This window comes from Puntigrus tetrazona, chromosome 23 (genome assembly GCF_018831695.1).
Source record: "Puntigrus tetrazona isolate hp1 chromosome 23, ASM1883169v1, whole genome shotgun sequence".
Taxonomy (NCBI): Eukaryota; Metazoa; Chordata; class Actinopteri; order Cypriniformes; family Cyprinidae; genus Puntigrus; species Puntigrus tetrazona.
The window spans coordinates 17,316,557-17,342,546 of NC_056721.1; the positions used below are offsets into that span (position 1 = coordinate 17,316,557).

General features: G+C 35.8%; 2 protein-coding genes across 4 annotated transcripts; one reads left to right on the forward strand and one right to left on the reverse strand.

Annotated features, from left to right (window-relative positions):
- Positions 1–71: 71 nt before the first annotated feature.
- Positions 72–14,331, reverse strand: pou6f1 (POU class 6 homeobox 1). 3 transcript variants are annotated; one of them, XM_043225289.1, is made up of 12 exons: positions 13,970–14,331; positions 11,285–11,414; positions 10,899–10,943; positions 8,124–8,307; positions 7,790–7,905; positions 6,358–6,583; positions 5,926–6,128; positions 4,901–5,029; positions 4,551–4,787; positions 3,526–3,655; positions 3,130–3,298; positions 72–1,951 (listed from the first exon to the last, which is right to left on the reverse strand). In XM_043225289.1, the coding sequence occupies exons 2-12, from the start codon at positions 11,336–11,338 to the stop codon at positions 1,606–1,608; spliced, it is 1,839 nt and encodes a 612-aa protein (XP_043081224.1). In that variant the 5' UTR covers positions 11,339–11,414; positions 13,970–14,331; the 3' UTR covers positions 72–1,605. The 3 variants fall into 3 exon arrangements, with proteins under 3 accessions (XP_043081224.1, XP_043081225.1, XP_043081226.1); XM_043225290.1 differs by lacking the exon at positions 10,899–10,943; XM_043225291.1 differs by lacking the exon at positions 13,970–14,331 and having other exon boundaries at positions 10,899–10,978; positions 11,285–11,409.
- Positions 14,332–16,688: 2,357 nt separating this feature from the next.
- dazap2 (DAZ associated protein 2) lies at positions 16,689–22,380 on the forward strand. The gene is made up of 4 exons (XM_043224263.1): positions 16,689–16,863; positions 17,661–17,779; positions 18,419–18,670; positions 19,594–22,380. Exons 1-4 carry the CDS (start codon positions 16,851–16,853, stop codon positions 19,720–19,722), a joined length of 513 nt encoding a protein of 170 aa, XP_043080198.1. The 5' UTR covers positions 16,689–16,850; the 3' UTR covers positions 19,723–22,380.
- Positions 22,381–25,990: the final 3,610 nt, after the last annotated feature.

The following is a 25,990-nucleotide window of genomic DNA, read 5'->3' on the forward strand; positions in this document are numbered from 1 at the left end:
TGAATATAATCATGACGGGCAATATGTCGAATGGTTTCACTTAACGAGGTTTTCAAGTCAAATACAACGAGTCTGTTTAGTGTTAATTTATTCAAATAACAAGTTAATACCAAACATTACAATTGATACAAAATAAATATTGTTAATGGAGTACCATACAATTGTATAATAATCTGTAAATGCATTTATGCACCGTTTTAAAATCGATGAGCTCTGTGCAGATTAAACCGTTGACCAGACGCTGCTTTTATGTTTAGTCTATGTATAATATCAGTTAAAACACTATGTCTAATATCATTCGTTCTTCACAACATTAAAACGTAAAATGTATGGCATTGTACCAATCAAGAATAATCCATTAGATAAATACTGAAAGTCCATAAGAACAATATAGCTTTATGCTTAGAACAAACATGTGAAACATGTTACGACACATTTCTGTCTGGACGGTTTTACTAAATGGGGAAATGTTAATATGGCCCGTGAATATTGCTGCGACAAATGAGAGTGCAATCCAAATTCATAAATGAAGAACTGCCTTTATATATCAGTAATATCCTTTAACACTTGTTTGACGGCTCATTGATCATCTTAAAAACAAAGGATCGGCTCATCTAATGTTTCTTAAGTGCCCCATATAGATATAGATGCAAGTCTCTCTTCAATAGCATCTCCTGTTATTCACATTTGCTTTACTAGACTGATTATGGCAAAAACAGTAACAGTAAAATCCATAGGACATATTCTACATCAGCCACTGTAGTCTCTGGTACAGTTAGTTTCCTATTTGAATCAACAGACAGACATAACGGTTGAAATCATACAATTCTGAATATGAAATTATAATGACAGCCAAAAAGGAAAAAAAATTGATTTAGCCACATAAAAGCAGGGCATGCTTTCTGATTCAGAGCACTATGATTGTCCATTGACCAAAACACAGCTACAGTATTTAAGCACAAAGACAGGGAACTACTTTACTCTTGGAAACCGAACTAAAAAGAGATCTGAATGTGCCCTTTTAGATGGACTTCTGGGAAGGTTAAAATGACCAAAAACATTTACTTTTTGTCTCAGGCAAGGAGCATAGCTTTAAGTTTACAGCAAAAGAGAAAACAAAATCGGTCGAATGATTAAAAAACCCTTCTAAATGTACTATATGTACTCAAAATCCAAAGCTGTTATTGCTACAGCATAAAGCAATTTTTAAATGGTCAACTTAAAAACAAAAAAGAAAACACTAAACAAGGGAGAATATTTTAGACATTTTCTTTTTTATGTCATAAATTAAGTGCTTTCTTTTCATCTATAAAAACAGCAAATACAGGATTTCGTAGCTTCTTTCATATTTTAAATAGTCATTTCAGCATTGAAAATTGTGATGGTACGGCAAAAAGTCACTCTGCATGCAGCATTACGGAAACCAACAGAAATAAAAACAAACAGAAAGAGTATGTTCGGTGCTATTCTAAGACCGTACACAATTTGAGTGCCGCTGGCTTCATCACAACAGCAAGTCAGTCATTTCAGTCATTTTGCACCTAGCACCAATACATCAAAGTCCAAAAAGTTCTTCTTTTGCCCTCTAGAAGACACACCGTAGCCCTACTGGACCTGAAACACGTTGATCTTGCTAGTGTTTTTCAGAGTCTGTCGACGGTTACAAAACCAGACCCGAACCACCTCTCGGTCGTAATTCAGCTCCTTGGCGATTTCTGTAATCTCTTGGCCGGTGGGAAGGGAGTTTTTCTCAAAGTAAGTGTTGAGGACCTCAATGGCCTGCGGTGTGAAGCTGGTTCTCCGCTTGCGCTTCTTGGAGGGCTCTCCACCCACAAACTCCATCAAGTTCTGCTGACCTTTCTGATTCCAGAGCTCAGCCTCTGCCAGCCAGCGCTCCAGCACGGGTTTCAGCTTCTGGGCACTTTTAGGAGTGATGTCAAGCTTCTCAAATCTTGAAACAAGAGGCACACAAGATAATGGAGTTTAATGTGAGACATTAAATGGATATGGATGGTTAATATATTTACATATATGTCTTTTTTTTTAAAGCAGACGCTTGGTTCTTTATTTTGATACATAATATGTTCATATATGAATATCAGTAAATATTAAAATGTATATAAAAATGTAAAAAAGTATTAAAATATAAAATTTAAATTGAATATATATATACATATATATATATACATATATATATATATATATATATATATATATATATATATATATATATATATATATATATATATATATATATATATATATATATATATATATATACATATATATATATATATATATATATATATATATATATATATATATATATATATATATATATATATATATATATATATATATATATATATATATATATATATATATATATATATATATATATATATATATATATATATATATATATATATATATATATATATATATATATATACACACACACACACACAAACATATTCCGGTATTTTTATGCTTTATAGAGTCAAAACCCTACATACAGCAATACAGCAACCTTTAAGTCTCAAGAAAATGATTTTACTAACTATAGGCAGTACCTATATGTGTACCTATATGTTCATTATATATGTCTAAATGTATGTTTAAATAAATGTCATGAAACCAAGTTATGACAGACTGTGTACAATTAGATTTAAAACTGCAATTTACATGTTTACATAATTTTTGCTGTTTTATGTGTTACTAAAGAAATTGCAATTTAATATAATAGTTTGGACTCTATTATTAATTGTATGCCAAGTGTGCAAGTGATAGCGTTCCCTTCATTTAACTATATTCATATTTAAAGACAATATATTTTAATTATATTTTTGTTGACTGTTCAGAAATGTTTATTCCCCCATCTCACACTACTAAAAAAAGTACAGGACCGTGACTTCAAAACCACAATATGCACTTAACCATCAATTCTTGCTTACCATTACACCCCTAATAAATAAGCTTTGTATGAACTACGCTTCATAACAAAAATGCTGGATACAGAGAAGAGCTTTGTGTGTCACCGGTTACTTTTTTCTTTCTTTAATGGCAGAATTTACACAACCTGAATAGAGTAGGAGTGGAAAGAAAGAAAAAGACAGAAAAGAGAATAACCTGCAGATGGCTGACTGACTGTAGGCGGGACCCTCTGTAGCGGTGAGAGCCTGACCCACTTGAGTCTGTGTCAGCCCCAGAGAGAGTCGTCGAATCTTAAAATTCTTGGCAAACTCTCGGATCTCCTCCAGATTAATGGCCTCTTCTTCATTCACAGCAGACTGTGGCTCTAATGAAAACAAAAATTGAATTAGGACTTCTGGATCCTCTCCAGATCATAAACAACGCCAGTAATTTACCCACGAGTCTCTGAAACATCAATCTCCAAAAATGAAATCTGATCTAAACACACCTTACAAAAGTTGCTCTTATTCAATTACATGACTGAAGAAGGTTGTAAATGCAATCCTGCATGCATTGCATAAACAGCGAAGTACCGGAAAAACGTAAACCTACTGCTGACGAGCTGCCCCACGGTAGGCATGTCTCCACAGGCGATGGATGAGGTGAGGGACGTGACTGATTTAACCACTTGCGGCTGGGGAGCAATAATGACTTTAGATGGAGCCACTTTCCCAATAGGACCCTAGAGAACAAATCGCAATCAGTCACCAAATATGACAATCATTTTACAAATATTTCATATTCTGTGAGAGGCGTTAAAAGCTTGTTCAGTTTTATTACACAGCTTGTTGTATGTATCATGTCAGTTCAGAAATGAAACATCCGCCGAGTGGCATTAAAAGGTTAAGTGGGAAAATAAGTCTTTATTGATCAATAATATGGCACTGTAATCATAATAACAGTAGCTGGTATTTAATGCTACTAGTGTTCATTCCTGCTAGAAAATGGGGTTAATGATAAGTTAATAAGTGCACCATTAGGGGTTTTGAAAGGTTTATGTGGTTTTGAGAGTCCCAAACAACAGGTTGACATGCATGCAAAGTCAAAAAACACAATATACATTTATTTTGACCTTATTTGCTCGACGATTGATTTTTCCAAACCCCATCAGTAATGGGACAGTTTAATTTAAAGCAGCTTGTGATCTTTTAATCGCTTTTAAGAAAGAATTTGCATTTTCATTCAAATCAAAGCAAAATGTATGCTAGTTTCAACGTTGACATCCACGTGAAACAACTTGGGACTCATTTCAATGACTCTTTTGAGACAATAACTTTATAAATGGTGCACTTTTAGACTTTGCAGGATGTTTTTTATTCCCTTAGAGCTGTGTTAAAAATCCATATTACAATGAATACATTTTTGGAAACAACGATCCTACGTTTGGCATTTTAAATGGATGATAATGCATTGCTAGATGAATGCCAAGCAGTTGCTTGAGTCTTCTTAGGTGTTATGCATACAAAACAATATGTATTTATCCTTAAAATGGTGCAAAAATGGTGCACAGACAGGGGAAAATGTTTATTGTGTGTCTGCAGACTAATGAAGCGCCACAGTGGGCGGCAATTCGGTACCGGCGTGCTGGTCTTGGTGAGTGTCAGGGGTACAGTGGCTTTGGGAAGGACGGAGGCGGCGGACGGGGCAGCAGCTGTTGGACCGTTTCCTATCGTAGCAATGATTTGCCCCTGGGAGTTGAGGAGCAGCTGTGGGGACACGGTCTGAACCTGCAGGCCTTGAGCAGGTAACGCAGAGGCTGCGGCAGCTCCGGCCAGTGATGCTGGGTTGACCAGCAGGGGAAGTGTTCCAATTACCTGAAACATAAGTATGAAAATAATAAGACCGATATGTAAAAACAGTGTGAGAAGTGTTTCTCTTAGGAACAATGTGCCTATTACGAATAGATTCATTTAAATGTAATACCAACCTGGCCCTGTGCATTGGTAATGAGTTGACCTGTGAGTCCTGCCACATTAGACATGGCACTGGTGAAGATGGGAGTTGTAGTGAGAGAGCTGATGAACTGAGGCTGAGCTCCCAGAGAAGCTGCACTAATCTGAAGGGGGAAAGAACACTCCTGATTAGATCAGACTGAATTCATTATGTAATTATCCTTAGTAATTTATAACAAGATGCATTTCCTGAAAGAAATTGCCATTACTTGTAAAGCAGCAAGAGAGCGTTTTAGATCAGCTTTAAGATTTAAAAATATTTCCATAGAAATTTTATCTAGCGTGCATATGATTAAGGAAATATTCATCCTTCCTTGTTTCTTTCTTTCTTCCTCTTCTTATATTTAATCTAAAAACTATAAAATACTAAAAATGAACAGCGAATAAAATTATTATTATTATTGCCTAAAAATAAAGTCAGAAATGTAAACTTAAGCCCTGGAATACTAACGGGCAGACTTAGCTTAGGCCGGCCATTATAATAGCATTGTTAGAATGCACTGAAGACGTGCAGGGAAGGATTTGTGCTGAAAAGGCATGGACAGTTATTTTTGCACCTGACCTTATTAAATATACATCTGTAGGATTTCCACTTCTAGACGCAAAATTAATGGGAGAAGAGTATTAAAATAAATAACAATTAAAAAACTAACATTTGCACTCATCAAATTACTGGTATTTGCGTAATTATTTATGGCCCCCAAAAAAGCATGGCTTAAAGCATGTGGTAATTTGAACCGCTCTGGTCTAAAATAGTCAAATAAATAGTAAAAATTTCCAAAAAGTAAAAACCTTTACCATTTCTTTTACTGAACTGATGACATAAAAGCAAAAAAATTAAAAAATCACCTCTTGAAGATCCAATACTAGCCAATAAATTTTTTAAATTGATTAGTACCCCATTTTGTTTCAATATATTGCACATTCCCATTTCAAAATCCAATTTTCCACATATATGATACAACTGAACCCAATTATGTTTCTATCCAAATCTACTCACGATTGCAGGGTTGATGGACAGGCCTGCGGTCTGAAGTGTTGCGACCGAGGCACTGGGCTCTGACACCTTCTGAGCCAAAGACGCAGTGGTGGCTGGCGTGGCCTGTGTTGTCTGCACAGACTGCAGAGCAGACACCTGTGGCTGCAGGACCGCCTGCGCAGGTGACTGCAGTTGCGCCTGGACAGAGTTCAACACAGTAGCGGCTGGAAAAGAAAATCAAACTGTTGTAACAGTCAAAAAGAAATAGATTTTCCGCTCAGTAAAACACCTTGTACCGCTAAAATGTTCATTATTCTGAACTGCTGACTGGCCTGAACGAGTCACCATTTCATATAAACATAAAATGCTGCTCTTAATGCATGCATTTTAAACTGAATTGCATGGTAACATAATTAATAAAAAAGATGTGCAAAATATGCATGACCACCATACCTTGCAGTCCTGCAAACGGCAGCTTCAGCAGTCCTCCGGCAGGGCTGGCTGCAGCGAGACCAGGGAGGGTGGCCACAGTGGCGGTGGGTAAGGTGAGCACTGCCAGACCCCCCTGACCCCCAACAGACCCGGCCATACTAAGAGGAATGAGCAGGGGTTGACCCAGAGACCCCTGCTGGGCGAGCATGCCAGTCATCAGAGAGGCCAAGCCATCCTGAGTCAGGACCTGGCAGGGTTATGGCATAAAGACTGTATTATTCTGAGAAAGGTTTTTCAAAGGCTTTGACTTTTATAGGTATTTTCTGACATTCTGCACCAGTGCTGCTATAGTCACTTAACACTGTTATAAATCAGTTTTCTTAGTGCAAAAACTGAAATGACATTAAACAAACATTAGATGAAAAACAAAATGGAAACTGAAAACAAACTTTAATTTTAAACAAGGCATCACACACATAGCCAACTTCAGATATGGTTACAAAAGATGCTGGTGCTAAAAGCCTAAAGTCTTTCAGACTGTAATTAAAGCAAACAATCTGAGCAAATGTCACAAAATGTATTCTAGCATAGCATCATAGCATAAATGTATTCTAGCATAGCATCATAGCATAACATTTTTTAATGCATTTTTTCATATTCGTCTTTCTTTGCTATTGATGTGAAAATATTATCCTTTTTTTATGATGGACAAACATTTCAGAGGCAGTGTGTAAATGTGATTGAATCAATGTAACAACACAAATACACAACAACGGCAAAAAATACTTGAACTTTACCAAATAATATATTAAAAAAATTAATAAAAAACCCAATCACAATATAAACGAAAAAAAAGGCTAATTCAAAATATTAACAAATACTATAATGACGTATAAATAATAATAATAATAATACAGAACCAGGTATCCCTCAGTAGAGCTGCATGATTCTGGATAAATTAAGAATGATAAATCAAACAGAGATCATGATTCTAAGAAAACTAAGAAAAATAACATGTACTTTACCAGAGGTTGTGACAAAATATTAATTGCATTGTTCTATTCAAAAATGTTTAATTAATTTGAATAATGATAAAAAATGAATTATTCAAATCACATATAAACAGTCACTAAGTCACAAACTAGTTAAAAAAATTATGTTATTTATATTGTAATCAACAAGTGTTATTTGAAGTGAAAATTGCTGGTGATTTGCTTTATTTTAATCACTACCAAAGAGATCATTAGCTATTTCAATTTAGTTATTATTTATTATAAATTAAGATGTCTGCACTACATAATGCTTAATGGATCACTTACAAAATTTCATGATACAAACATTCTTGAGTTCGAACATTCAGACATGAAGACCAGAGTCCGAGGTTATCAAGAGCTTGCAGCAAAAATGACAGTTAAAGTGGTCCCTAATATTAATATTTTAAATTGGAGATCACCTGTGGGCAGGCCTGGACAGTGATGGGCAGGCTGGTCTGTGGCTGGGCCGGAGACACGCTAATGGCGGCTTTTGAGACCAGGGTTTGCACTGCAGGCGCCGAGACCTCCACAGACACTACATGCAAAGAGAGGCAGATTTGCTGAAACTATGAAAAATTTTGCCCTTATTTCCATGCACAGGAAACATAATCAAAGGTGGCGTCTATTTCAAGCCATGCATTTATTACAATTATGACAATAAATGCCTCTTTGATGGTGGTGGCTTTGAATACTTGGTTGCTATGATACCAAACTAATGTGGCTATTTATATCAGTCAATTTGATTAGTCTCACCAGCTGTGGTAGTGCTTGTGGTTACTGGACTGTCCAATGGAGTCTCCTCAGCTACATCCAGGGTCTGAACAGCAGCTTCCTCGCCCCCTGAGTCCACCTTCCCATCAACCCCCGAAGATGACAAGGCTGTATCCACCTCCACCTCCAGCACACGGATGGTCTCCTGTCCTGACATGACAATGACCTGGAAGAAGAGGTGTAAGGAACTGGTTATAAACGCTCTCCTGTTCAGGGTAATGAGGGGCAGTGTTGACAAGATGAAAATGGGCCATGGTCGGCATGGAGTTTACACCTGTGTGAATATTCTGATCTCTCAGACATTTTATTAAATTATTGGTAACATCTGCTGAGCAAAAGAGCAAGAAACCTTTGCGACTAGAGCGAGGTGATATATTAAATATATGCGATGAATTTATTGTGCCTTTTATTTGGCAGTTAAAGAGGCACACAGCAATTTTTCCCAAATTAAAATAGTTTTTAAGAAGTAAAGAAATGAAAAATACTTTTCAAAACAATTTATGCTAATAGTAATTTAAAGTCCAATGCACCCACATGATATAAAAACTCCAGTCATATCAGTAGCCTAATAAAAGCAGTTTTATCTGACATGGAACAGGCTGCTTATTGGGGCTGCCATGTTGAGATCACATGACCATTCACTTAACCATCCTGCTAATGAACAATTGTTCATGGAACAAAAAGCCATGGCTGAGTGTAAAAAGAACATCTATAATTGTTAACAGCTATAATTCAAAACATTTGCATGATGCTACATTCACACCACTAAGTGTGACTATTAGTCCAAAACGAGACGAAATTTCGAAAAATGTTATTTCGAAAAAAAAAAAAAAATTGAGCAAATGCTTTCATTTTTCTAGCCCACTTGTAGCTCAATGGATATTTTAATTCAAATGACTACACAGAGAAACATCCATGCATTTTTTTACGCATTACAATGTTTTGGTAAAAAAAACAAAAATGGATTATGCATTATTTACTGAATTTTTTGCAATATCGCCCAGCCCTATTTGGCAGCTGTACAAGAGGCTCAAAAGTTTGGAAAAAAAAAAAAATTACTTAGGTAAGAACATGCACCAGCAGATGATTTTATATGTAAGCAGGTGCCCATGAAAACCATGTAAAGTTTGAAATTTTGCTGTCCAAATATGACACTACTGTTCAAGATCCTTTTGAACTTTTTAAACTACAAAAGGATCCTGAAATCCCACGTATCATGGTTTTAAAAGAGTGTTTCTTAAGCGACAAATCAGCATATCAGAATGTTTTCTGAAGGATCATGTGACACTGAAGACTGGAGTAACGGACAATTTAGTTTTGCGTCTCAGGAATACATCACATTTTAAATAGTGCTGTCAAAATGTATGTGTTAACACAGGTGATTCATTTTTGCAGTTTAACAGCATATAAATATTGAGTGCAGTTAACGCAGGGGTGGAGCTAGACTCACAGAGCATGCTGCAGCCTGTATCACTTCATATTAAAACACGAATTAAACTACGAGCATGAGCGCCAGGTTCAGAAGTGGCGGTCTTTAAAGTAATAGCAGCCAAATAACCTAATAACCCAGCTGCTGTGATGTTTGAAAAATGAGGAAAATCTGTAACTTTTTTTACGACGTTTCATTTTCCATTGGGTTTAGTACACGATGTTGCTACAGAAGAGTCAAGTTTTAAATAGGAAAAATATCAAAACCCTTTAGTCGTTTTTAAACGAGATGCTTCTGGTCTAATCGGATTCAAAGATCAAAGCTATGCTAAAAGGGCCATCGCCAGACCCGGAGGTCGGCTGAATGGATTTAAAAGCTTTTTAACCCTATGGGAGTTGGAAAATGAGCCTATTTTCCAAAAAAAAAAAGATCGAGCATTCCTTTAAGGATTAATCAATATTTAATTTAGAATTTAGTGTTTGACTTTATTCAGTTTCTGTATATTCCTACATGCTGAAGATCACAGGTAAATATGACATTATAATAAATTTATGTGAAGATTGTTTTGAGTTCATTTATATTAGAAGATTTTATTTTTAAAATCCAAAGTCTAAAAGGTTGAAACTGACAACTCTCACTTATACTGTAATGTTGAATGTTTAATGGATAAATATTAGGAAAAAAAATTTTCTTAGAGTATTCAGTAGCATTGGCATCAGTGATACTCGCCTTAAGTCATTAAAAAAAATACCATTAAACAATCATTTTAAAAAAAACCCATCTTTATGTTGTTTCTACATTAGTTTAAAGATTGAATGTAAAATGATTGCAATATAAAAGTATGCTTAACTTTGATGTTAATAGTGATTAATTTGTTCATAATCAATAATTGTTCACAAAAATATATTAAAATAGAAAGCAGCTATTTTAAGTTGAAATTGTATTTACATTTGTAAATATTTCACAATATTACTGGTTTTACGGTAACAAACAAATGCAACTTTTAAAAAGTAGTTTATTATTGACAGCACTCATTTTAAAATATGTTAAATTAGAAAGCGTACATTTTTCACAATATTACTGTTTTTGCTGAATAAAAAAAAAGTTAAATGGTAGCGTATCATAACACAGCATGACAGAAGTTTTGAAGCTTTTGCTCAGATTAATGTTTGACTTTTATTAAGCTTTTTTAATAAAGAACATTCCTCGATCACGTTTCAGTCGAGATCAGAGAAACATCACAGGAGCAGATGCAGGGCTCAGGCAGAGAGGGAAGCTCAGCTCAGCGCAGCACAGAGAGCGGTACAGACGCAGAAGAAGGTGCATACCTGGTCGTCTTGTGCTGGGAATTTCAAAGTGCAGGAACCTAAAAGCTGAGAAAACACTTCTGCAGTCAGACAGTGAATGGCTAAAGAGAACAGAGATGCCAAGCACACGTTAGGACACAAAAGAACCAACCCAACAAGGACACAAGTGACATGAGTACAGCAAACAAACGAGAGCGTCTGGCCAAAATCCGGCATAAGCAATGCTTTCTGCACACACCTCACCGCCAGAAGAGAATTGCTTGTGATGTGAACGTAGACTGAACACTCACACACGTGGGGCATGAGGCTAGACATGTGATGAAATGTTGAGGTACATCGGTGCTTTGGGTAACACTTAATGCAAGTAGTGAGAAACGTATGGGAATTATGACTTGACTCGGGAATACCTGTTCATTGACGGTGAGTGGCGCATTGTTTGCAGGGAGATCCTCAGTGTCCATGATGAAGTCTAAGCTCTGAGGAGATCACTGATTCTGCATATTGGTTGAAGGGTGTGCTACCAGCTCCGCAGTACCCCTGAGACAAAGAAGCTGGTCAACAAAGATTCCTGAGAGCACTGGACACGGTCATCTCCGCCATGATATAAAAGCTGACCCATTTAATTCACTTACATTACATTTAATTTTCATCGAGAGCTTTTGCTTTTTTTTTGCCCCTCTGCTACAACCACCTGTCAGAGACCATTTTTCACAATTCAGGGAATTGTAGGAAGTCCCCGCTCCATTTTTTTAACCGCCCGGGGTCAGCAAAGACGCGAGTGGGAGCACTTGCATATTTTCCAGATGACAGAGGAAAAACTTAAAATGCTCACTTTTGGTCGTGCTGGGTTCTACTTTTATTTGCGTGTGCTCGACGTATGAACAAAGCTTTGTGCTTTTGTAAAATAAAAAAAATAAACAGGGTGCACTCTCGGCCTACAATCGAATACTTCGCACACAAAATCTATAAAAAGCTTGATATGTCAATGCCGAAAACAAATATTCAGCGATAAAGCAATTTGTATGAAACCAACAACAACAGGTAAAGAATTAATCTCTAATTAGATCATACCCCTATTGATATTACTAATCTCGACGCACGACCTGTAAACACCCACATCACATTCATAAACAAAGCAGCAACGTGTTCATCTCGGATGCTTTTCTTTTTCGCAAGAAGACGTGCTCCTTGTATTTACCCCAGAAGAAGATACTGAAATGGAATGAGCCCTGTTTATCTCGCAAACAGAACATAATGTCTCTTATTGGCATTAGATAATGTGTTGCTGTGACATAAACATGAACACATTTGCGAGTTGGAACGTTCACAAACTATAATTCCTGACTAAAGGTTTGAAATCAACATTTTGAAATACGACGCAGAATGAAAAGCTTTGTTCAGACTGTCAGCCCAAATCCAGTTTTGTGCATATCTGGAAGAAATCTGGTCTGAATAAACTGACCGTCCACACAGTGTATCACAACAAGGAAGATGAATTAGTTTCTATGATAATGCTGTTGCATTATGCCCATGTATGCAATACATATTTTGGATATTGCACCCACAACGTCTTGACTCATGTGTTGTTTAAATTTAGTCTGTTTGTTCCTCTCTCTCTTTCTCTCATTTATATATATATATATATATATATATATATATATATATATATATATATATATATATATATATATATATATATATATATACATATATATACACATATACATATATATACACATATACATATACATACACACACACGCGCATACACAAACACATACACACATATTTTTTCTTGCCGCAATTCCCTGTCAGTCACATAACTGACCAGCTGACAGTGTTATAAAACTTTAGCCATTTATGTGTTCATAAGCAGCTGAAACTGGATTTTTATGTGTGGTTTAATGCCGATAACTTTGACAAATGTCCTACTTCAATCAGCAGCGCTTTACAACGTAGAAGAAAATAATTTTAAATAGGTCTATTACGTTTTCGTGGTAAAACATTTTTTCAACATTAAGTTTTAAAAGTACATTTACAAAAAAGGATGCAGCTAAATCCCCAAAACATCTCTAAAATGATCATTTTAAATATTAAGTCATAAAAGTAAAAGAGGTCTGATTTAATTGTACCAAATCACTTTGTTTACTTTTGTAACTTGATTATTATTAAATATTAAATCACATAAATATTTCATTTCAATTAGACATACTTAACAATATATAAGAAGATATCTTACTTTTAAATACAATGTCAAATATTTAAAATGTAAAATGCGATTGCGACAAGCAGCAAACCCTCAAAAATTCACAGAGGGAAAGTTTCTGCGATTTCACATCACTGTCACAAAAAAAAATATTTAGAGACCTTTTGTGCATTGTTTTTAATAACCTTACTTATTATGATTCTTCTTCTTCTACATTAATATCAATAGGAATAGTAAATACTATGGTGTTTTGGCAAGTATCGTGAATACTATGTTGTTTTGGATTATGAATACCATGGTAAATCTTTGCAAGACACTGAGCAGATAATCATGACGTAGTGAAGCGTGTAACGTCACGTCTATGACGCCGGCTCTCAAGGTTGTCAACTTAAAATATTGCAATCCAGGTAACTCGAAGAAAGTAAACACAGCCCTCAAAAATCCGGTACGTTGTTTCTGAGCATAAATCGGCAGAGCTCGTTCAAATATCACTGTGCAAGTGCAATTTAAGACGCATGCCTTGCATTAAAAATTTGCGCATGTAATTATCCTAAAAACAATAGAGCATTATGTAAGCCTTGCGCATTTTCACATCAAGCAGGCCTGCGAGGTACTAGTGCAGCCCTCCCAACACATTCACAATGCAATAATAAAAACTCTCCTCACGGGACACACACTTCATCTAACGTTACTGATCACACTGCTCACATGCCAATATGCCACGACTCGGGACGGCATTTGATGTATTTCCTTTCTCTTTATCATAAATATATAAATTATGCTAATTAAGACCATTGCATATTAACCAAAAACTCATTTCGAGTCCGAGACTTCGTATTGCGTTGTGAAAAATAACATGCAAGCTGCGATCATATTCACGACTTACCCGCTGAAAGGTGGGATATTTTCTTTATTTCTCCTCCTTCGGCGAGCTTTGCCACAGTTTGTTTTAAATATGCATAATTAAAAATTCATCTCACAGCTTCCGACGCGCGCTACGAATGCACACAAAAGAGCTATTTGCATTGATAAGGAGGCTCGGGAAAGCGCTGGTCCTCTTTTTAACTAAATATTTAATGACGTCTCTCCGTTAACTGTCGCGCCGGTGAAGCAAGCGCACCTTAATAGCCAAGGTAAACCCTTATCTGCAGAAAAGTGCCGAAAAATTAACACAAATTTGCTCTTTTGCACTACGTCATGAACATAATTTATGCAGGCCGAGTCTTGCATTGAAAAAATGGCGCTGGCTCGACAGAACGGGAGCGATGGCCGTCTTAAAGAGACAGTACCCGGTGTTACTGCAGTTCACTGCACTCGATTCAGACTGCAATATTGCAACAGCGTGAGGGTATGCTTTCACTGCAAAATTACTTATATAAATAAAGAGATCAGTTTATTTTGTGTTAGATATTAATTTTTAATTATATAAGTAGAAATATTGCCATGCTTATTTTTTTAATATTACTATTATATTGTTGTTGTTTCTCAAAAACAACGATGATGAAAATTTAAAGTATAAATGCACAAAATATTAACATTCATTGATTTTTTTATATTTGTGCAGTTTTTTAAGTTTTTAACTTTTAAAATAAATCTTATAGGTGATTACATGATGAAATGTAAAATATACAGATAAACTTCATTAAGTTGTAATATTGCTACATTGTGAGGCTATGCACTAATACTAATATACATACATATATATATATATATATATATATATATATATATATATATATATATATATATATATATATATATATATATATATATATATATATATATACCTCTTAATGTGTAAGACATTTAATGAAAACATACAGGCATATTATGATTCCATATAAAATATTAATAAACAGAACAAAAGGAGCAGTTAAAATGTAATTATTAAGACATGCCATCTTAGTACTTACAAAACTGCAGATGCTTTTATTCAAAGTGACTTACAAATGAGGAATATTAAATAAAAATCAAGAAATGGAATGACAAAAGAAAATAAAGAGTTTGGCTACAGCCCAAGCACTTTAATCTTCAAACACAGTTTTCCCTCTGATTGTTCCCCAGAGACAATCATTTTAAGGCACTGCAGACAAATGCATCTGTTGCATTCCTATGTGAATCTCTGTTGTGATGATTGCATGTTTTTTTTGTTTGTTTGTTTTTTTTTTGAGAAAGCTTAATGCGCACCATTAAATGCATTCAAAATAAGATGGTCTCTGCTTGTGTCCTGGTTCGAGAAAATCTGACGCATATTGATGCATATTTTTATATGTGATTTACAAGGCATATTCACATTTTTTATAATGAACTGTCTCATGAAAGAGACACCGTGTCTCAATACACACTCTGTGTCTTTCCTCTGTTGCCAAGCCAGCTGGCAAACACTTCCATTTGCATGCATTAGCAGCATATTGCCATGGAGCTCAAAGGAGTACTGGGATTGCTGAATACAGACGAATCTGTAATTAGGTTCACATCCAGTATACAGGCCCCAACTAATACAGAGAAGTTTCATTTTAGATGTACTAAATGCATCTTTACACTGCTTAAGGAGCCTGTGAGTCTAGCCATAAAAATGTAGAAATGCCACTTGATTTAGTCCCACAGGTGCAAAACAAAATTCGGATCTTCATTCCTATTCAAAGTCTGATAAGCTGCATATCGGGTTGAATATTGCAATTCAATTAAACGATCTTAATGAAACCTCTGCTCTGCTTGGCATACTTCTCAGGGCCTAGGTGTACAATTTTACATAAGTTCATCAAGGTCCATACTAACTAAACCTTTGAGTAGACAGGAATTCACATTACATGCTGATATCGATAATAATGTCAAAATTGAGTGTATAATCTTGTCATTATACATTACACATTACATTACATATACTGACATTCTGTTCTCATATTTAATACTGTTCTGGAAGCACTTCAGATACACAATCTGTACTGTTAAAAGCGCCATATAAACAAAGATCATTTGACTTAACTAAGATATAAAAAATATATTTATATCAAATATACAATAGACAATAAATAAGTATGCTATTAAGTAATAGCAGGGCGTGTTGTGACGCTTTAGTATTTAGGGTAAAATATCACAATTATTATCATCATCAGAAAACTGTTATTAATTAATGGAATATGAAATTGAAACGGCATGTGAATTCTGATCTGATATTTATTAGAAGTTCTCTTAACCTGAAATTACATTTTTTGTTAAAATCTACCTTTGCTAGCGTAGTTTTGACGTTTAGAGACGCAAAGAGCACTGGGCGTTTGAAACCAACATAAAACCCACTTGAGAAAATACATAACCGTGTAACCGGACTTTTGACTCAAGCTTCTATAATCACAGAGATAAAGTACAGCCTTTGTGCCAGATTCTGTGATAGCCGCCCTGCGTACAAACACAGATATTTTACATGTAACTACCTACAGCTCAAATCATACAGTCCGTCATTTTACGATCCATATAAACAGCGTTTATTTTTACATTACAAAGTGGGGCTTGCGGAGACTTTCGTTTTTGCGGTAATATGAGTCATGGGTTTCTCTTTAACAGGGAGTGGCGTCCAAAAACTGATGCGTGCGTGACGTAGCTCCTCCCAACACAAATATACTCAAAGCGTAGCCCGACGAAAACAAGGAAGTAACGAGCAAAAAAGACGAGGAACTTTGAGCAAACCGTGTATTTATTGTCACATAAACGCAGAATTCGGTCTGTATAATTTTTCATCCACTAGAATATAATATCTACAGTGAAGAAAAATGAACAACAAAGGTAAATGCGCGATCACCTCCGCTCTTCTGCTATTTTGCTTAGCCGCTTCCTAGCAACTACCAATGGAGTTAGCCAGCATAACTGACTTACATAACAAACGACTTTACATACCGAACTCTTATTGATTGTGTGCCAAAAACATCTGTCGTCGACTGTCTCCCGACGTGCACTGTAATATTTGACGCGATAGTGTCGCTTTTTAGCGGGCTGGGTAATGTTTTGGACTGAAAACGGGTAAAGGGTAACTAGCTTGGCTGCTACAGCGCGATGACGTGATCGGAAAGGTGACCTCATTAAGAAACGAGACGCTCACAGCATCAGTTTAATCATTTAATTAATCTAATTTAGACGTGTTTCGTCTATACACGGTGTGGTATTTATGAAAGAAACGTTTGTCTCGTTTTTCTATTGTAATATAGCTGTCAGTGAAGACTGGCCTTTTTGTCTCTCTTTTTGTTTGCGTGCGTGCGTATGGCTATTGCCATTTTTAACACACACGTCTCCACATCCATATTTCTTGCAGTCGTTTGTCAATCTGTTTTGGTCAATATCACAAAACCTTTTAATAACATGTCTGGGTCACTTCAAAATTTTTTTTTTTTTTGGGATATTGTATTTTATTTATTTAGTTGATCTAATTCAATCCCGTCTACTCTGATTTAAGGAAAACCACTGAACGCTTTCTCTTGGTCAATACCTTTAGTGCAAAACCAAAATAAAATAATCTATTGTTAGCTACTTTACAGGTTATTCTGTTGTGATATCAATTTTTAAACTTTTTTTTTTTCTCCGTGCAGGTTCATATCCACAACAAGCTGTTTACCCTCAGCAGAGCACAGCACCCGTTTATCCACCTGCTATGCAAGTCCCTCCTCAGGTGTCTCCATATCCAGATGCCCCTCCTCCATACTCCGAGGTAACCACTACTAATTTAACAATATCTCATTAAGGCATTCAAGTGGGTCTTTTTTTGTTTCACGTTTTAATCTAGTACTATATAAAAATAACTTCAGAAAAAGCACTTCGGAAGCATTTCCATAAATGTAAGTTTCATTACTTCGGACTGCATGCTAAAGATAACGGCTAAAGATTCCTCTGAAAACATGAATCATTTTTGGAAAACGCGCTTGATGAATCATCTGTTGTGATGCAAGTGCCACCACTCAGACAGATAAAGCAATTTTAGCAATGAATTAGACAACATGAATCTCCCAGAGGAAAGAGGTGTTCTATCTCGTATGATAGGTTTATAACAAATTATTAAAGAGAAATGAAGCAATAACTCAGAGGCTGTTCATTAAACAGTCTTAAAACCTTAATAAAAATCCTGAATTTTTTTTTAGATGAAATTGCAGGAAAAGTGATGCAATAAAATATCAATGTTAATTTTGGTAACTATAACGTTAGGCTATTATAAGGTCGCAGATTTATTTAACCGCATTTTAAAATGGATGTGAAAAAAATAAGAACTTTATATGAATTCCGTCCTTGTTCCATACAAAAAGTGGTTACAGTAATTTACGGTTTAAAATGTTTAAATGTTTCCCTCTCGAAGGTTTATCAGCCCAGGTATATGGCTCCTCCCCCAGCCCCTGGACAGATGCCCCCAATGACCTCAGCCTACCCTGGTACCCAGATGTACATGCCCATGCATGCTCAGACTGTGCCCATGGGGGCCATGGCCCCTAGTGTCCCAATGGCATATTATCCGATGGGGCCCGTGTACCCCACTGGTTCCACCGTCATGGTGGACGGTGGATTTGATGCTGGAGCTCGCTTTGGGCCCGGCACCAGTACTTCCATTCCTGTGAGTATTCCCGGTGAACATCCAAGAAACGCTACGCATTTAGCAGCCTACAATTAAGGGAACAGCTCACCCAAAAATGGACATTCTCAGGCCATCCAAAATGTTAGTATCTTTATCAGAACAGATTTTGAATAAAATTAAGCTTTGTGTCGCTTGCTCACCGATGGATCCTCTGCAGTGAATTCAGAATGAGAGTTCAAAACAGCTTGAAAAAACATTGCAATAATCCACACGGCTCCAGTCCATTAATTAACATCTCGTAAAAAGCTGTGTGCTTGTGAGAAACAAATCCATCTTTACTTAAGCAGTTCATAATTATTAATAACGCCTCCAAGCTTGTCTTGTCTGAATCGGAAGAGAAATAGGCACAGATCAAGCACCGTTTACAAGCAAAAACTGTTCTGTGGATTTTGATGCGAGAGGGCAACGGGGGATGGACGTTTATATCTATATATCTTGGATGGTCTGAAAGTGAATGCATTTTCACTAAATAAAATGTATTTGGGTGAATTATTCCTTTTAAGGCAAATCTAGTTTATGTTGGATGATCTGGTTTGATTTATTGTGATGCGGGACAAAACATTTTACGTATACGATTATTAGGTATTCAGATATATTTGCTGTATTTAAGCATGCCATCATCAAATGTTAAGAAATGAACAAAGTCAGCCATCAACCCGCAAGACATTTTTGTGAAAATAGAAGTAGGAGGTTGCACTAAACATGTTTACACACAATATGGGATGGTTTTTTCACACTTCTGTAGCTTGTTATATCCCTTAACTCAACAGCCAGTTCACAAAACAGAGTGTGAAATTCTCAGTCTGTTCTGTCATGACTATTATTTTAGGCATATATGTGGCTGAAAAAGTCGCTGATGAAGTATGCGTTGAATAATTGACACGTTTGTCTTCACATTCAAGCCTCCACCTCCTGGACACCTCCCTAACGCGGCTCAGATGGCAGCCATGCAAGGTGCAAATGTGGTGATGACACAACGCAAGGGCAACTTTTTCATGGGCGGCTCCAGCGGCGGTTACACCATCTGGTAACAGTGAGCACCCACCCAGGGCCTGGACCGAAGCCCTCCTTCCTTCTCCCTGGTTCCCTTTACCTGTTCTCCCACCCCTGCCTCCTTTGGGGCTGCTTGGCTAAGCCACAATACTGATTTAATCTAATGGAATGTAATGTTTTAGAGCCCCTTACTCAAGGTACACTACGCCGCTGTTGATATAATTGTGTAATATCGCAATTACGTAATGTTTAACACAATTATTGCATATTCACAATTAAAAAAAACGCATGATAATTGTAAGTTGGAACATCTAGTGATCATATGTCATAATTATCGGTTGACTAGTTAAGAGAGTAAACAAGTTTTAAGGTGAAGACCAGGTCATTTTTACCTTTGACTCTTACAACTTCATTTTTACAGTACGTTTTCTAGTTTTTGGTCGTCTTCTTGAGCCAGAGATCATGCCAAGAGAACCGAGTCAGTTTGATCATCTGTGTAAAGTAGCTATGCACTTGAAACTTTCTCTTTGAATAGTATGCTTAACTACGCCTTTCATTCATATTCTTAAGGTCTTGTCCGATATGTATAATGCAGATTTAAGCACTCTTAATCAAAGAGAAAGTTGTGTTTACAACTTCAAACAACAACAACAACAACAACGGCGGCGTATCGTACCTTTGGGCAAGCTTATATAAATATTATCAGGTGCCAAAACTGCACCATTATTTAAAAGCAAAGGAATTTACATATGAATGAACCTAAATGCAGTAAAAGAGAGAGCGAACAAGAATAACTAAACTGGTTCAGAAAAGTAGGATTTTGTTTTTCAATATTTTCCCTCTGATGTCGGATACCCAGAGCTGTACATATAGCCGTTTCACTTAGTTTAGCGTGTGTTGTGTGTGTGTGTTCCAGCTATATGTGCTTCTACACAAAATTTCCACAAAGGTAAAGCTGTTTACAGAGGTCAGGGCTTAATCAAATTTCAGTATTTTAAACAATTTGGCACATCAGGCTTTTTTTTTTTCTTTGTTTTTGTGTGTGGGGAGCTGCTTGTACCAAAGATCTGGACTAGAATGCACTAAAAGCGTTTCGCTTTTTGTAAGTCTTCTGTCATAGTGCATCTGCACACAGATTCATACTGAAATAAATAAACATATCATATTTAGATGATGGTGATTGCTTTCCGGGCAGAGCACACCACTGCTGTGACTGCATTTTCTAGGGGTTGTGTTTTAAAAATATATAAATGTTTCCTAGTTGCATCTTGATGTTTCTGCATGCACTTTTCAGTAGTTTTGTTCTTAATAAAGAATTTTCATTGTAAAAATTTTTTAGGAGTACTACAAGATTAATTTATGTGCACTGTCAACCAATTCTGAAATGTTTTTGCAGGTTTCTTTTGTACATATGCTTTTTAATGCGAATAGCGTCGGTTATAATTGGTGCCGCGTTGATGATCTTCGAAGCAGCGCGGTAATACGTAGCAGCGAAAACAACGGCTGAGATATTGTGGTGTTGATTTGTAAATGTTTCGCAAGGGATTAAAGTTTTCCTCTCTCTCTAGTCTCTAATGTGATTTAGAAAAATACCTGACAAAAAAAAAAAAAAAAAAAAGGAAAACCTCACAGAATGCACTGAGTTACACCAGCAGTTGTCTCCACCCCGTTTTGCGCTTTTAATTTATTTCGTCTTCATTTCTACTCCTCATTTCTGATCGAATGACATTCAAAAGCTGCCGTTTCCGCCTCGACACCACTCGCTTACGTTCTGTGTATTAGATAAATATTAGCTGCTTATTTCGCTAGATAGAACAGAGGTCGTATGCTTCTGAAAGCTTACTTGGGTTAATGCTCCATACATTCACTGGTATCAAATTTTGGTCACTATACCATATATGTTTTTTGATTGAATTTTAAAACACGGGACATTTTACGCTAGCCTGGCAAATGGGACTCATTTTTAGGCTTTACATGTATCAGGTGCATCACTGGGTATCCGACACTACTGTACCGTTCTAAAGGTTTTGCCCATTCGAATTAAAAAAAAAAGACCATTCAGGTAGATTTTCTCTCTGCAAATAAAAGAAATGTTTTTGATGATGTAAAAAAATAAAATAAACAAAAAATGTGCCAAGTATGCTGGCATTGCCTTAGCACCATTTCTATGATTTTCTGTGACGTAGGCTTCTGACCTGGTAGTATCCTAACCTGACTTTATGCCATTCCTTATTTAATCCCATTTCATTTATTCTTACTTTGCTAGGAAAATAACATAAGGCAAAAAAAAAAAAAAAACATGAGGGCAAAGCCTTCAGAACTCAATATCCGTTTCAACTTAGCGCAGCATTTTATCATGGCATGTGGCACCGTGTGTTTGTGTATGCAATGTAGCGGATACACTGCTTATCTTGAGCCTCAATACCATGACAGTCATGGATGGTATACGTCTATGTGGGCACTACAGTTCAGGGAACCCTCTTGATTTTTTTTTATATATATATATATATATATAATATAAAAAGATTGTGATGGGTTAGAACGGATGCACACTGCAGCATCAAGGAACCGAGGTCCTTCCTAGTTTGCTACATGACAAAATGGTCTCCAATGAATATGTGGTGCACTTAACTTTTTTTTATACTAAACCTTAAGTATAAAACAAAATTTAGAATAAAAGCTATTTTGAATTTTGACAATCTGTGTTGTAATATGTCTTTCAGTGTTTCATGTTTATATCCTTGTCTGCTGGGTGGTATATTTGGACATTCACTCTAATGCAATGCAATAATGATCTTGGAGATGGCGGATTATATTGTAAATCCCAATTCCCAAAAGGAAGTTAAATATCTTATAACTTAATTCTGGTTTTACTAGCAATTTTCAACTAGCTAGACACTTGTATTTGACGTGTTATAATAAATAATTTCAGTATCGTATTGATAGTGCGATTAAAAATGTCACTTAGAATCAGATTACATTCATAAGTTACATTTATTTTCATAACAAGTAACATATTACTGTAACCCTGCACAAAAATATCAAGTATCATATATGCATTTGATATTATGATCAGCATGTGTGTGTTTTACAAATAATGACAGAGGTATTATATTTGGCATGCCTACGTAACAAAAATACATTTTGAATTATAAAATGTTTCAATTTAAAAAAAAAAAAGTAAAATACATTTAAAATGTTTTACAAGGCACTGTAATAGCGGACTCTCCAACTATTCATAATGTAAAAATTCTGCCAATAAATAATTAAAAAAAAAATGTAATCAAATGCAAAAGGCATATTGAAAAGTTGCAAATTAACACAATATTGATTTATAACTAAATAAAACCAAATTTGTTGATTGAGATGCAGTGCCACTTATGCTACCTGAACTCTAGTAATAACTCATAATAATTCCATAGTTACTGATAAATAACTTGTTGATAACTACTCCATATGAACGTCTTGTAATTTCTGATGAAGCAGCGAGGTTTTTTTTGTTTTGTTTTTGGAGTGAACTATAAACTATATACAAAAGGCATAACAATATGACAGGAAAAGTAACTTCCCCGTTAACTTTACCATACGAAAACCGACGGTGAGCTTATTGACCTCATGAATGAACAAATTTTAACTTCCGGCTTATCCTCCCAACATAAAACTCGACCTGTATCCCTTCAACTAAACATTCTTTCACACAGCACAGACTAGTGGTTAATGTCCCGTATGTCTCTACATAGACCGTTTAGATGTCTGCAGCAGCCCATGCATACTGATCACGGGGTAAATCCCTCCGATGCGAAGCAGTTCAGATGAAGTATTCCTTCTTGTTTTCGGTGACGGTGTCATTGTAGACCTGATCAGGGTCCACTCCTGGAGCGGGCTCACCTGCGGTTCTGTAAACGCCCTTACTGTGGCACAGGTATCTGTACAGCAGGAACCCGCAGACAACAAGGGTCAGCAGGATCAGGGCAATCACCACTACACGAGGAAAGAAAAATCATTTTAAACGGCCAGCAATATGCGATAAATCCAATGAGGAAAACGGTACTCTTCAAGGGTACAGTTTATTTTGATGGGCTACTTTATACATTCTGTTGGCTATACATAACTTTGCAACTACATGTTTACTAACTCTCATTAGAGCATTGTTAGACTGTGTTTATTTACAGTTAATATAATGTTAAGGAGTCAGTACTATAACTGGAAACAAAAAAAAACTTAAAAATAATGTAAATGATAATATATATAATACAAATATTTGTAAAATAAAAAGGTATTCTGAAAGTAATTTTAGAGGCTACTGAATGAAGATAAGTATAATAAAAAAAAAAAAAAGTATGTTTAATAGCATTATGAACAAATACACAATTTGTATGAAATAATAGATGTAACTGATATAATAAAGTATGTTTTACACATTCCAAACTAACATGCTAAAACAACCCAGAATAAAATAATTATTGTTATAATAATAAGACTAACATGACAATTTAAAAGTCTTGAATTTTTGAGGAAATAATTGACTTTATTCAGCAAGTATGCATTATTTTTTTTAAAGTAACAACATAATAGACATCCAATGTTAAAATATATTTATGTAATGCTGTTCTTTTGAACTTTATTATGAATTGTCATTGTTTTCATAATATTAAGAATTACGTGACACTCAAGACTAGAGTAACTGTTGTTGAAAATGTAGTTTTGCAATGACAGTAATAATTTTAATAATTACGGTAATAATATTTCACAATATACTGTATTTTTAAGCAAATAAATGAAGCCTTGGTCTAAAATAAATTACATTTTATATTACAATACGGAAAACTGATCACAAGCCCAAATATTGGAAGTTGTACCTGATGAATGACTCAAAGCAGGCCCGAGTCGGGTGGCAAACGTCTAATATGTAATATTATCATGACACCTGCTGGAAAACACCGTGTACACCCCGCACTGTTGCCGTAAAAGCTTTCTAGGATTGTCCGAGTCATTAAGGTAATATATTAGTAGTCAGTTACCTCCGATGACAGTCATGTCTGTTTGCGGTGGAGCTGCAGTTGTTGACGCAACTTCTATCCCTGAGAAGAAAAAAAAAAACCCCACAACAACACCGAAGATGACACAAAACCAGTATGTCAAGATTACATGCACTAAATGTGGAATTACAACCATTTCCAGCTAGAGAAACTGTTCAACATTGTTAAGTAATCAGATTAGGAGAAATGCAACATGGCACGTTGTTAGGCATTAACTGTGCGTAGATTTTATTTAATGCTTAAGCATCGCCTCCAATGAAACGTGTTCTAGGCCCGAACGGTTAGGTTAGACTAGTGCACAAGTACTAAGTAAGCATATTAAACATGTTAAAACACTAGCTTATTACAACGTTCAGATTCTTTGTTTGATACGAGGGCGGCTTTTGAAGCTCTTCAAAAGGCTTGCTCTTTAAATTAGAAGACGGGATGGAGAACTTACCAGTAGGTGAAATGCTAGTCATGGTGAAAGTCATGGCTGTAGTGAAACGGACACCTATGTTATGGAGCAAATAAACAGTGTTGACTCACTTCGACGTGAAAATCATAGTTGCAACGGTGACTTTACAAATATGCGCTTTCTGTAACAGACTCGTTAGGTAAACTTCCGTTTAAACATTAACTAAACGTGGACAAACATCTGCATCCCTTACAGATTTACGTCCCACTGAGGCCCATTGGTGTTGTTTGAAGAGAGGGACACTGTGTATTAAACGTTTGGGGGCTTAAATATCATTACGACTTTTAGAAATGGCTACATGTTGACTTTTGGAAAGATAAATACTATTCAAAGACATGTCAACCTGCTTTATAAAATATTTGGAGAGCATCACAGGTTAAGGGTCATTCTATAAGATTTTATGTTTTAAACATTGTAATACACTGCGTTATTACAAATTACTAAAGGCCCATAATTGCTATTTGAAGGTACAGTTCACTCAAAAAAAAAAAAAAAAAAATCTCTTGAAAATTTGCTCAACCTCAAGTCATCTGAGATGCAGATGAGGTTATTTGTTCGTAGTTAAACACATCTAAATGATGCATTTGTTTCTTACAAGCAAGACAATTTGTGATTTACAAGGCTTTACTTGGAGTCGAGCAGTACTTGTGGACTGTTGTGATGTTTAATCCCCTGTTTGGGCTCTCATTTTGACGGCACCCATTCACTGCAACAACCCCATCAACATCTTGGATTGCCTGGGGGCGAGCGCTTTTTATAATTTCAAAGTCATTTTTTCTGTAATGCAATACATTATATGCATTATATACA

Excerpts from the sequence above, each read along its gene's own strand:
- pou6f1 (XM_043225289.1), bottom strand. The coding sequence starts at position 11,338 with ATGGACACTGAGGATCTCCCTGCAAACAATGCGCCACTCACCGTCAAT. Across the intron at positions 7,906-8,123 it reads CACAAGCACTACCACAGCTG|TGTCTGTGGAGGTCTCGGCG; the intron begins GTGAGACTAATC and ends CTTTGCATGTAG. Across the intron at positions 1,952-3,129 it reads AGTCAGTCAGCCATCTGCAG|ATTTGAGAAGCTTGACATCA; the intron begins GTTATTCTCTTT and ends TCTTGTTTCAAG.
- dazap2 (XM_043224263.1), top strand. Across the intron at positions 17,780-18,418 it reads CCCCTCCTCCATACTCCGAG|GTTTATCAGCCCAGGTATAT; the intron begins GTAACCACTACT and ends TCCCTCTCGAAG. Across the intron at positions 18,671-19,593 it reads GCACCAGTACTTCCATTCCT|CCTCCACCTCCTGGACACCT; the intron begins GTGAGTATTCCC and ends TTCACATTCAAG.